The sequence below is a fragment of the Meriones unguiculatus genome, chromosome 14 (genome assembly GCF_030254825.1).
Source record: "Meriones unguiculatus strain TT.TT164.6M chromosome 14, Bangor_MerUng_6.1, whole genome shotgun sequence".
Lineage (NCBI taxonomy): Eukaryota > Metazoa > Chordata > Mammalia > Rodentia > Muridae > Meriones > Meriones unguiculatus.
Window position 1 is genome coordinate 84,253,260 of NC_083361.1, and position 12,345 is coordinate 84,265,604.

Here is a 12,345-nt window from a genome sequence, read left to right on the forward strand (position 1 = left end):
TCAGACATGGAACCTGCTTTACCAGGTTGCTGTAGTGGATACGTCGGGAATCATTAATACTGTCAATCACACAAGGGTCAAGCCTTGGGTAGTGCCTGGGAGGGATTATGTAGGTTATCTGAGGGGAGACTCACCTGAACCAAGTCACTGAATAAAAAGAAGAAAGTGAGGTCAGGAATGGTGGCACATGCCTTCAATCCCAGCACTCCGGAGGCAGAGGTGGGCAGATTTCTGTGAGTTCAAGGCCAGCCTGGCTCTTGTTATACACAGAAACCCCATCTCTCTCTCAGGGGCTGAGGGGCTAAGTATGGGCACTTGTTACTCTCCGCTTCCTGATTTATTGTGACCTGCTGAAATGACTTCTCAGCCATGATGCGTGCTGGAACTATGAGTCAAGATAAACCCTTTCTTTCTGAACCACGCTGCTTCGTCACAGCAGTGAGAAAAGTGGCATAGCCACTGGATTCCTGAGGCTCTCCGAGGACAAGCACAAAGCCCTGGCCTTGCCTCTGGGCTGCTGCCTGCTGTAGCCTCCATCTGCAACATGAGGTCTGACAGAGACCTCATCTCTATCGGGGTTACCACAGTGAGCCTTCAGGAACTGCTAACTTAGCTGTAGCTCCAGACTAAAGACCGTGGCCAAGATGAAGACGTAGTAATCTGCGCTCACTCTGCTCAGCCTGGGGCCCCACACATGTGCAGAGTGGGCTGATAATCAATGAGTGACTGCTTGAGCGCTTAAGAACAAGGTTTTCAGAGTTAGCTCAGCCTCAATATGAAATTCAAAACAGAAGACAGGCCTCGAATATAACAGGGAAATCACATATACTTTTAACTCTCAAAATAAATACTACTCAATTTTAGTTTATAAATACAGATGCTGAGTTTTCCTCCAATTACCAAGAGGCCAGCTTCGCATGCCATTTATTATTGGTGGCGGTTAAACTTATCTAAATAACCGGTTAGGTCAGGATAAATGGGTGCCATTAGGACCGCTACGGAGTACAGCTGGGTACAGTCCTCCAACACTAATATTCTGAGGTGGGGAAAATCTCTGGAATTTTTTATGTGGCTAAGGGGAAACACAGAGAGAACACACAATTAAACATTCATTCTGTCATCTCTACAGGATGTTAGAACTGTCTCAGCTGCAGGAATACTGAAGTGGTTCTTAGCTCAATTTCTACCCTCCAAGCACATTTAGTGATTCTCGTCTAGCGAGTTACAGACTGATTCAGAAGATCAGTGAGAGAGAAGATCATTCGGGAACCACTCTAAACAGGCAAAACATACTCTCTAGCTGCTGCATGCAGGCACGCAATGTGGTAGTTTCCATCCAGGTCACAGGAAGTGCCAAAGGATGCCAAGCCCGGTGGCAAGCTCACCAGCATCTAAGTGCACCCATCACTGGCAGCCTGGGGCATGCTGAAAGCATGGGCAGAGCTGATCGGGTCAGAGCAATGCGAACCCATGCACGGGCATCATGCTGTGGAGTAGCCCACGCTTACGGAGATGGATGGAAGAGCTCAGAGCTCTCCATTGCTTTACAGTGTCAGGGTCAGGCTGCCAGAACGTGCCTAGATGCGTCTGCGTGAAGCCTCACGTCCACCCCCGGCCCTAGGGAGGTCACGGGTCACGTGGCGCTCACCGCACTGACTCCTTTACCATCTGGAGATGCTACCTCCCTACAGGTGATGTCCTCCACAGCATCTCCACCTCTAAGATGGTGATGTCCTCCGCTTGCTCTGACTCCAATGAGTGAGAACACCCCATGGAGAAGCCTCCCTCACCCCACAAGTGGAAGAAGATGGACCTCCTCAGACCAAGCCAAGCTTCTACTTGCAGGAGAGCTGTCTGCGTTCACTATAGGGGAGCAATGGTCTGAACCAGCCCATCCAGCCATGCGGCTGCTAACCAGAGTTGAGCGCAGGGATGCCTGGCCAGGACAGGGACATGGTTACGAGACCCATGAGTTAGGGAGCTGTGTGCGACAACGTCACACCTGGGGACTACAGCTGCGAAGTCTGTACTGTTCTTCACAGTAATGCAAACTCAGATGAAATAAACAGCAGCGGCTTAGCCACAGCTATGGCTTTTGTTCAGACTAGCCCTGTCATGATGTGACATGAAGAGATGTAGAAAAAGAGAGGGGAAGCGAAACAAAACTGGGGGGAAATCGGGTCAAGTGAAGTAAATTCAATTTTTATTCTTCTATACAATACATGGATATGCGAATAAATTTTCTTTAAGAGCTTGCAACCCTGAGGCAGTGTCTGTGGGTACATAATGTGTAATGCGACAGCAAATGAAATCTGAATGCAGAGTGACAATGGACTTCAAAAACATAATTTAACACTGAAATGCACATTGTCTGTGCTCCATCTACTCTCTTACTCCAGCTATCTCAACTGCCTTGCACATGCTTCTCTACGCTCACTCTGTCATATATAACGGCTTCCTTCTGACTGAAACGGAGTGAGTTCACGGGATTTGTAGCTAGTGGGTCTTTATCTGGGGAGTGTATTGCCAGAGGTGTGCCCGATTTTGGACCACGGCGTCTGCCCACATAAAAACTTTGGCCCCAAAGGAAGCTGGCTGCCATCTGACTGTGGTGGCTGAGGTTTCTGAGGGTCCCCTGGGATCCACCACGGGACAGTTTTCCATCAGGGTATGGCACACTAGACGAGACAACATCATTTTCGCTGGTTTTAGACCAGTGACTCTACCACCCCGGCTCTCAGGATGCCCGGTCCATCGTGAGAAAGCAGGACAGCAGCGGGGTCTGTGGGCTGACCGTGGTGCTCGGGACCGGGGCCCGGAGCAGAGACCACCACTCTGTCTCTCACTCATCAACCTAACACTCCGGCACAGGTCTCCCAGCGGTGGAAAGCTATTTTTGAATATTTCATTTTGCAGTTTTACAAAAGATGGCGAGGGCAAATTCTTATGAGAAACTAAAGGTGAGTTCGTTCTATTACATATATATTATCATCTTCCCTCTGAGGAGAACACAGAAGTGTAAATATAGCACAGACAAATGCCTATAAGATGACTCGAGCTGTAAGCAAGAGGGTGACCTTTGCCTGGAAACAGCCAGGCCTGGAAAGCGAACCTCACTGACTGGCCCCATGGTACCCAATGACCCTGAGTCCCCTCTGTTCCCAAAGTCAGCCTTTCTGAGGAATCTCCTCCACCGAAACTCATTTGTGTTGGAATTATTAAAAAGGTTAAGTGCAGCTTGGGTCTGGCCCAGGGCAGTGGCTCTGCCCTGGGCCTCCTGTCCGGCTGTTCTCCTCACTTGTCGGAACTCCTGCGCGGCCGGCGGAAGCTGGACACGTTTTCATTGAGGGCATAGATCCTCCGAGAGAACTCCTCAAACTCTCCCAGCACTTGTTCATCACACTCTACCGCCACCGCGCTGTCCACCGGGATGCAGCTGAGTGCTTCCAGCTGGTCGCCCGACGTGAAGCCCGTCGCTTCCAGCCCGATGACTTCTTCTGCTTGCTCCACTGCACAGCACAGCGCAGCCGAGGGGGCTGGGTGGCACTGGCCCGGCAGCAGGGCGCTGGCAGGGCCAGCCTGCTCGCCGGGCAGGGCAGTGCCATTCACGGCAGCCAGGTGGCCTTGTTCTCGGCTGGAGTCCGCATTTCCATGGTCTCCACTTACGCTGCTGGCCAGGTCTACTCCTGTTTTCTTGTTTTCTTTGGAGAGGTCCAGGGAGGTGTCCAAGGAGGACGACAGTGGGGTGACCTTCCTCTCAGAGTCTCCCACGGTGGGCACGGCCACCCCGGGCTGTGTCAGCGCTGAACTGTAGCTGGGAGGAGGGGTTTTGTATTGGAGTCTCTCGTTCTCTGAGCTGGCCCGTTTTCGATGTCCTTTATCTGGTGATATGCCCCCAGAGAAGCCTACATCTGCGCCCCCAAACATGGAGCTTTGTCTCTTTGGAACAGGGATGGCACTGGAGATGTGATGTCTGTCGCTAAAAGACAAACGAAAATGAGGAGTTAATTTCTGCTTCAGAACTCAGTTTAGACCTTCTGGGACAATACATTTTAGATGTGAGATTTAAAAAACAAGAACAGAGACCCAAACAGAATTAGATCATTATCAGTCTTAGATGGTGTTTGTTACAGCATTTAAAACAAGAGGCAGCACAAAGCATGCAGGGTCTCACTTTGGTGACTTCCTTCAAGGCGGGTACAAATTCATTCCATCTATTGAAGACAAGAGTGCCCAAGGTAGGATGAGGGACAGAAACTGTGTCACTTGGGGAAGGGCTGAAGGCTCTGGACAGACTGGCTCTGCAGAGAAACGAGCGATGGGCCCAGCCATGTCTGCGGATGTGGCTGGGCCCTCAGGGCTCTCACGCTGGCCTTGACTATCCCATCCTATGGAAAGTGCTCATGCAAGATGAGCTGCCCGCGGTAACTTGCTGACGGATGGCCTTTCCAACACTCAGGACTCATCAGCCAGCATCAGACAGCCACACAGGGAGCACCAAGGGAACCCTTCTTTCTTTTTAATAAAGCATTACCATGGGAAATGGCTTCTCTTTTACAGGGCTGGTCACATACGTTTTTATAATACGTGGTCTTCAGTGCCTACTTTGAGCCAGGAATAATAATCACTGTCCAAAGCTTTAGAGTTTCTTTAGGAATATCACATATATCCTTTCACTTGGGCCTTACAAAGGCATTGTCAAGAAAGTGGAGTAAGTCTGAAATAACAAATAGCCATCAGTTAATGGAGGGGAGCGCCAGACCCTGGCCGCGGTTGCAACTTTGCCAGGAGAGCCCTCGGCGGGTACCGACTACAATTATAGATGTTGCTGTGTGGGTGAAGTTAACTTCACTAAGACCTTATCAGCAGATGGCACAAAGATGCATGGGCCAGCTGACTCTCGTCCTTCAGAGGAGGACACACACACAGAGGTTAGGGGGCCTGTCAAAAGGGCGGCCACCAGGCAGGACTGAAGCCATATAACTGGCTGCTACCTAAGCTAGGTCTGCGGCAAGAGATGGAGGTGGAAGTGAGAGGGAACCTCCAGGGAGCTTCCGATCTTTCGAAGGAGGTTTGCAGTTATTCTAGCAACATGATTTTCAAATTAGAATTTGTGCAGTCAGGGAAGTGCTCGTCAAGGGCCCTGAGGTGGCTCCTGTGTGCAGGGACAAGCCTGCAGCCAGCTCGCCACTCGCTGCTTCTGTGGATTACACTCTGGTCTTTCATGCTTAGGAAAAGGCACTCAAGAGGTCCCTCCATCGGCACCCTAGCATGGTGTCAGTGAGCTTCATAATAAGAAGTGCTCCCCGGGATACACATCAAATTGGGCACGTAACTTTTTAGTTCTTAAGAAAAAAACCCCAACAAAACTGAGCAAAATCGCTGGCCTGTCTAGGTTTCCGGTTACTAAGACCCTTGTCGTCAAACCCACTGTAACTGGCTATACATTTCGGGCCAAGCTTGTTTTCACTCTCTAAATGAGTCTACAGGCCAGGCAAGACCACACAGCACCAGCAGCGCCAGCCTGCCGACTCGGCATGGTAAGCTCAGGGCAGGGAGCTTAGGAGAGGTCACGGGGTGCAACCAGAGGCCAGGCACTTCCTGGCTGCTGACTGGGAAGGCTGAGGCCCTGATACCCTTTCTGTGTGGCTCCGGCACTCCCCCTTCACTTTTGGCTCTGCTCCTGTGCTGACACACACAGGTGCAAGGAATAACCATCCATGCTTGTACAGGGCTGGAAGGATTCTGTGGCCCTCAGTGATATCTACTCTCCCCACAGCTCTCCTTGACTTTGCACACAGAAAAGTGAGGTGATTTTCCTCTTACCAGCTACAATGGGAAGGGAACAATAATTTTCCTGAACATCCAGCTATGACGTCCTTAGCACCCTGGAAGCACCCTGTGCTTCTACTGTGGGAGAAGGCAGGCTGGTGAGTGGGCTACTCAAGGCTAGTGACCCCACGTGCCCTCGACTCAGGCTGACCCATAGCCCATGCTGACCATTATGTTCCAGAATCTACCAATCCTGCCTGCACCCTGAGACCAGTACACACAGGCTGAACGCCGCAGACTCCAAAGTCTGGCCGTTCACTCCTCATCACGGTGGACTCCAGGGCCGGGGGCAGACTCGGGTGTTTTCTGGCATCCATTGTGACATTCCTTCTGGATCACTCAGGTACTTATAGGAGCTCAGGAAATGAGAGTGTCTGATACAAACTGGAAAATTATCAAAAACATGCTCTCTTATAAATGGTAGGAAAATGAAGCCAGATGTGAAGAAGCACATCTGTAGTCTTAGCACGTGGGAGGTTGAGGATCAGCAATACAAGGTCAGCCCCAGCTACGCCGTGAAACACTGTCGGCTAGTTTTGAAAATCAGCGAGGAAGTCCACAGACCCAGGGCTTATCATTTTAGCCAACTCTTGTCTTTCCTCTTAGTTTTGAGCTATGTGAGATGAAAACCCTTTAAAAGAGCTTAATATTAGTTTTTTCATACAATTTTTAAAATGCAGAACAAAAAAGGCATTTCTTGCTGGCTGGGCTACCAATATGAGCCTGTATTGCTCAGCACCGAGTGAGTGGAGAGCCGGCCGGGTTTTCAGGGCCGCTGGGCACAGGGCGTGGCTGCTTTTGTCCCTCCCACTGACCAAGTTCCCTGCTCATCTAAACTGTGGCCCTGAGGACTGCGCAGCGGGCACACAGGCAAATGCCTGGTGGGCGCACTTCGCTTTGTTCTGAGAGCCCGGGGCACTGAGTTGTCGGAAGTCTCAGACATGGTATGCTTTGTGTGTGTGAACTTTGCAATGTTAATTTTGGTCACTTGGGATGGGTGTTTTTACATTTAGAGTCTTAGCGATATTCCAGATTTTTAAGATAGCGGAGATCTGAATAGCTAAGGCATTAAATGATGACATTAAAACTATACATTAACTATGCATGCATTTTAAATCATCACAGTAATTTATACTCTCAGGAAAACAACATAAATATAAACTACATACAAAAAACCCTATTAAAAGCTATTACCCATCAAGTAACTACTGTTAATTTTGGATGTTTTCCTTTTAGACTTCAATTTTATGTATGTTTAATTAAAAAAAAAACCCACATAATTCTGTATCCTGCTGTCATATGTTATTAAAACCTCTGGGTAAATATCATTTTAAAAGGCTGCTTTAATGAATGGAATGTTGTAATTTATTTAATTATTCCCTCATTTTTGGGATGTTTCTAAACGTTTTACTGTTAGAAAACAAACGGCTGTTCATATCTCATAGGCTGATGAGCTGAGTTTGATCCTGGGATCCAAAGGGTCTTTTTGGTGGGGGTTGGGGGGACTGACAACTTAGGAAACTTGCTCAGTAAATATGGCAGTGATGAGAAAGGCTCATAATTGACTAAAAAAGAGAGAATCAGGTTTGACTTAAAGTTCTTTTTGTCTGTTATAGCCTTGCTTCATGATTATTTCATCTGACTAAAGAGTCTGAAATGCAACTTTACTAATTTAAAGGTTATTGACAATTTGCTTATCAAATGAAACTTGTACATTATGTAAGCTGTGACAAAAAAATGTCTACACTTAAATTCATAGAAAATACACACACACACACACACACACACACACACACAAAATCAAGAGGCTATGGATGCATCTCGGTGATGAGAGTATTCAAGCTTAACATGGGACACGGGTGAAACCCTGGGTTCAATCTGCAGCGCTGCCAGTGGGAAAGAGGGAGGGAGCGAGGGAGGGGTTGGAGAGGAAAGGAGGAAGGAAAGCAAACCTCCCCTGAACAGCAGTGTGAGGGCAGCAGGCAACATGGTAGCTCTTCCTGACATGGGCCCTGTGTGTTCTGAGCTGTCCCTCTATTTAGAGTTAAAACTTCCCCATTTATTGTTTGCATGACTATGGGCAGTTTTTCCCTTTGTAGAACAAATCATCCAACCTGGCTTAAGACTAAGTAAAGTAATAAATGTAAAATCCCTGGCAAAGTTGGGGTGCTAGTGCATGTCTATAATCCAGCCCTTGGGAGATGGAAGCAGGACCAAGCTACATGGCAAATTTGAGACTGTGTCTCAAGAAACCCCCAACTGAAACTAAAACAAAACAGAAACCAACAAAATGAGGCATCAAGGCAAGGGTAAGAGAGTTTGAAAAAAAAAAAAAAGTGCTGAACCAAAGTTTCCCGCTGTGATTGGGCAGTTTCTTCCTGCTTGAAGTATGGGGTGGGGAAAGCTTTGAATAAAGCAGAAATGCGCAATGCCCTATTTAGATGATCTACCAACTGCTTAGGGACCACAAGAACTTCCCAGAATCCTTTGAGGTCTACATTCCAATTGTCCCTGAACCCCCAAAGCATCGTTTTTCTCTATATATTTAGCTCATGGAGAGATTTTTGTAAAAGGGAAACCTCTATTTCCCTGACCTAAATCAAGAAGCCTGTGGCCAGCAATTTAATAGCCTGGACATGAACTCACTGAGGTGATACCAACCTCTGAAAGAGAAGAGCCTAGGCTGACTCTGCTGTCCTTGTCCCACCACCGTTCTCCCTGCATGGTTTCTGAATGAAGCCAGAATCTCCTTTGAAGAGAAGCCATTAGGAGAGGACCCCCCTCCCCAGGGGAGGAAGGTATAGCCCAAGAAGGGATTTGTCCGCATCTTCTGCTTGTCTCTGGCCCTTCTGTAAATGGTTACGGCAGTGCATGACTGGCTACGATGGCCCAGGCATGTAATCCCCGCACTTGGAAGGTGCAGGAGGATCAGGAGTTCAGTGTTACCCTCAGCGGCATACTTTCTGAATTCAAGGCCTGCCTGGGATTCAAACCACCACCACCACCACCACCAGGGGCTGGAGAGGTGGCTAAAAGCACTTGTTGTTCTTCAAGAGGACTGGAGAGTTCAGTTCTGGGCACCCATATTGGAAGCCCCACAACCACCTCTAACTATAGCTCCAGGGTGTCCATGCTCTTTCCTGGCATCCTTGGGTACTCGACACGGGAGGACTGTCCATGAGCTCGAGTCCAGCCTGGGCTGTTTTAGTGAGTTCCAGGCGAGCTAGGGCTATACAGTGAGTGTGAAAACAAAACAAAACAAAACAAGCAAAACACCCAAGTAAGGAAAAACAAAATAGTAAGGATTAAATGAGGTGTTTAAGAAAAATTGTGAGGACACGAAACAGATAGTCACTTCTCATCTAGCTACCATCTGTGAAGTGCTATGTGCAAGAAGCCTGTTAACAGCTTTGCATGACACCACATATCTGCACAACGTTATCCAACAAACAGAACCCCATTCACAAACGAAGAAATTGTCGCATGGAGGTCAGGAACTTGACCAAAGTCACAGGGCCACTGGGTAGAAATCTGAGTAGCATGAGTTCACCCTTCTCTGTCTTGGCTCCCAGGACTTTAAGGTCTCTGCTGCCACCAAAATGCCTACATTTGCTCTGGAGTTCTCTGAGGGGAAGGGGGAGGCCTGGAGAACATGAGCCATTCTCACACCAGTTGTGGACAGAAGCTAATTCTGCCGAGAAGCCATTTAAAACGTTGGGGGAGAGATAAAACGGACAAAGAAAAACCATGAGCAGTTACTCCATCAGGAGAGTCCTTGAAGCTGGGCAATTCCTTCCATTCTCTTTCAGACTCACCAAGGAATGTTTTATCTGTCTACATCAGGGGCTCTTGCTGCGGAATAGAGGGGGAGACTACAGCGCTCGGTCTCAGATAAGTTTTCCCTCTCTGCAAATGTTTCCTCTGAGGAACATTATCAGACCACAGCTGGTCAAAACACTAAATCCTGATTGTCAGGATCTGAGCCAAAACCTACAGCTACAACTCAGAGGAACAGGGATACTTAGAAAGAAAAAGAGGAGAGGAGGTGGGAGGGGGGGAGGAGGAAGACAATTTTAGATAATATTTGATCTACTCTCTCCCCCTTGCAGCGGCCCTGACCTCACGGCTCCACGTCGCGGTGTTTAGGTTGGTGATCAGCCATCAGGGTGTTTGAAGCTCTAGGCATTGCTCTGTGCCAATATCATGTCAACTGTGCTAAAAAGCAATAATCGTTTCTCACCTTCTAAAAGATTACTGCTAAAATAATGTAGAGCAATGACAGGGCTGCGCCCGGAGCCAAAAGCAGGTTGCCAAGGCGAAGCTGAGGTAGGATTACGTCTTTTGGCAGCTAAGAAATTATGACATAAAGTTAGTTTAAAAGAAAACAAAACAACCTCCATAAATTAGACTACTATTCTCTCTTCAAAATTTAGCCAACGGTGGGATTTATCTTTCTCCTCTCTTTCTGATCAAGTGGAAGCCAGGGCCTCCTCCTGTGGAAGCCAAATTTAACAGCTAGATCTTATCTCCCAGGAGAGCTCAGGGTTAACAGTATTAAGCAGGGTCTCCTGGCCACGGCCAGGGATCTAAGGGCCTCTCACCATTACCAGATAAGTGTGAGTGTTTAATCTTTGCCCTGGATGCTAGCAAAACCTCTAAACAAAATAAAAATAGAAACAATCTTGGGCCCAAAGCACAGCCTGAAGTGTGTGCCAGTGGCCACCTTTCCCCTGGGCTCTGTTTGGAAGGGTTCCTGCCAAAGTCTGACTAAAATAAGCAAGTATCATGGAAAGGTAGTGTGAACAAGGGGCCCTTAGACGGTTTCAACCAAGTTGTGATGGAGAGGTGAACCTGGAGAGGACGGAGCCCCACAGGCAAAGAACAAAGTAAGCAGCCGAGCAATCAGTTCCCCAGGATGTGACGGGAGGGACTGGCAATCAGGCCTCCCAGGCCTGGGCAACAGGACCCAGCTTAAGGGAGTGGCCTCAGAGCAGGTCAGGGACGGATGGTGGGGAGCCTCCTGCCCAAGCTCTATCTCAGAGCTGGGATGGGGGATACACAGAGACTGTCCATGGGGCCATGAGGAGGTCCTGGGTGGGTCAAGTCAACTCCATCACCCATCAGCTTTCACGTGAGGAAATCAGGGCAAAGTAATATACTGAAATTTCAGTCAGGCAGTGGACATTAGGGGGACTATAAAATGGTCTGCAGGAATAGACACAGCCCATCTTGATGTCATTTATGTGGAGTGTACGTAACGTCCTACAAGAGAACATGGAAAGAGGTCCAGGGAGGACAGCTGGGGACCCGTACAGTGTCTGAATTGCACTGGAGTCCTGGGAATAGTAAACTGTTTATGCTGAAAACGAAGAGGGGAAAACCCTCTGCCATTTGCCAGGGAAGCCGGGGAATAGCAGTCTCTCAGAACCCAGCCAGAGAAGGAGCCCGACAGGGAAATTAAAGTCCTGGCTCCAGAAAGCTCTCAAAATTTAAAACCAGCCTTGGAAGGAGCTGAAGCAAGCTCCTGAGGCCAATGACAGGAACTGTGAGATGAAGTCTTTGAAAGATATGCTAACAGCGAGCTACCATCAACCTTCTAATAAACGGACATGAACCGAACCACGGAACTCAGCTGCGCGTTGCTCTAACAGAAAACCAGACCGCTCTGCCTCCACGGTGAGAGGCGCTGCAGCCCTTGGCAGAATCCCTTCAGTTACGGTTGTCCCTCAGCTAACCACTGCTTCACAGAGGACTGAGGGCTCTACGAGTCTGTCCTTTGGGGTCCACTGTGCAACTAAAGAGGTGTGACACAAGCCAAGGATCAGGATGGTCAATGCATTCATCCTCGCTCCAGTATAACTGAGCATCTACTACACACAAGCAGAGCACTAGACTCAGGAGCTAACAGCAAGGGAAGCCAAACTCGCTGTCTTCGTGGGGCTTACAGCTAGTGGGAGGCTAGGTTACGTGCCTTAGAGCCCAAGCTGTGTGTGTGTGTGTGTGTGTGTGTGTGTGCGCACATACGTACATGTATGCCTGTGCACCACATGTGTGCTTGGCCCTCAGGGGCCAGAAGATGGCTGGAGCTAGCAGATGGCTGTGAGCCACATCTGTAAGTGTGGGTGCTGGGAACTGAACATAGGTCCTCTGGAAGAGCAGCAAGCGCTCTGAACCGCTGAGCCCAGACCTTTGCTTCTGTGTAAGTTCATTTCTCACACACGTGTTAGAGTAACAGCCTGCTAACTCAGTGTGTTTTAGGCAAGGATGAATTTACACACTCTCTCTCTCTCTCTCTCTCTCTCTCTCACACACACACACACACACACACACACACACACACACACACGAAAACATGCAAGCTCGAACGCTCAGTGGCTGCTCTGGGGACGTCTACCCTGCAGCTGCCGCCGGAGAGCAGGAAGTGTCCAGAGTGGCTGCGGAGAGGCTGCAGAGGGCTGTGCAGAGGAGAGGCTGGAGACTGGCAGGACCTGCTGGGCTGGACATGACAGGGAA

At 48.8% G+C, this 12,345-nt stretch overlaps 1 protein-coding gene across 2 annotated transcripts in view; it reads right to left on the bottom strand.

Moving 5' to 3' along the window:
* Window positions 1-2,181: 2,181 nt before the first annotated feature.
* The window catches only part of Uvrag (UV radiation resistance associated), a 264,183-nt gene continuing 254,019 nt past the window's right edge, over window positions 2,182-12,345 (bottom strand). For both annotated transcript variants that reach the window (XM_060367624.1, XM_060367625.1), the window contains one exon: window positions 2,182-3,979. In XM_060367624.1, coding sequence (XP_060223607.1) covers window positions 3,295-3,979 — 685 coding nt within the window. In that variant the 3' untranslated portion in view covers window positions 2,182-3,294. The remainder of the gene's footprint in view (window positions 3,980-12,345) is intronic.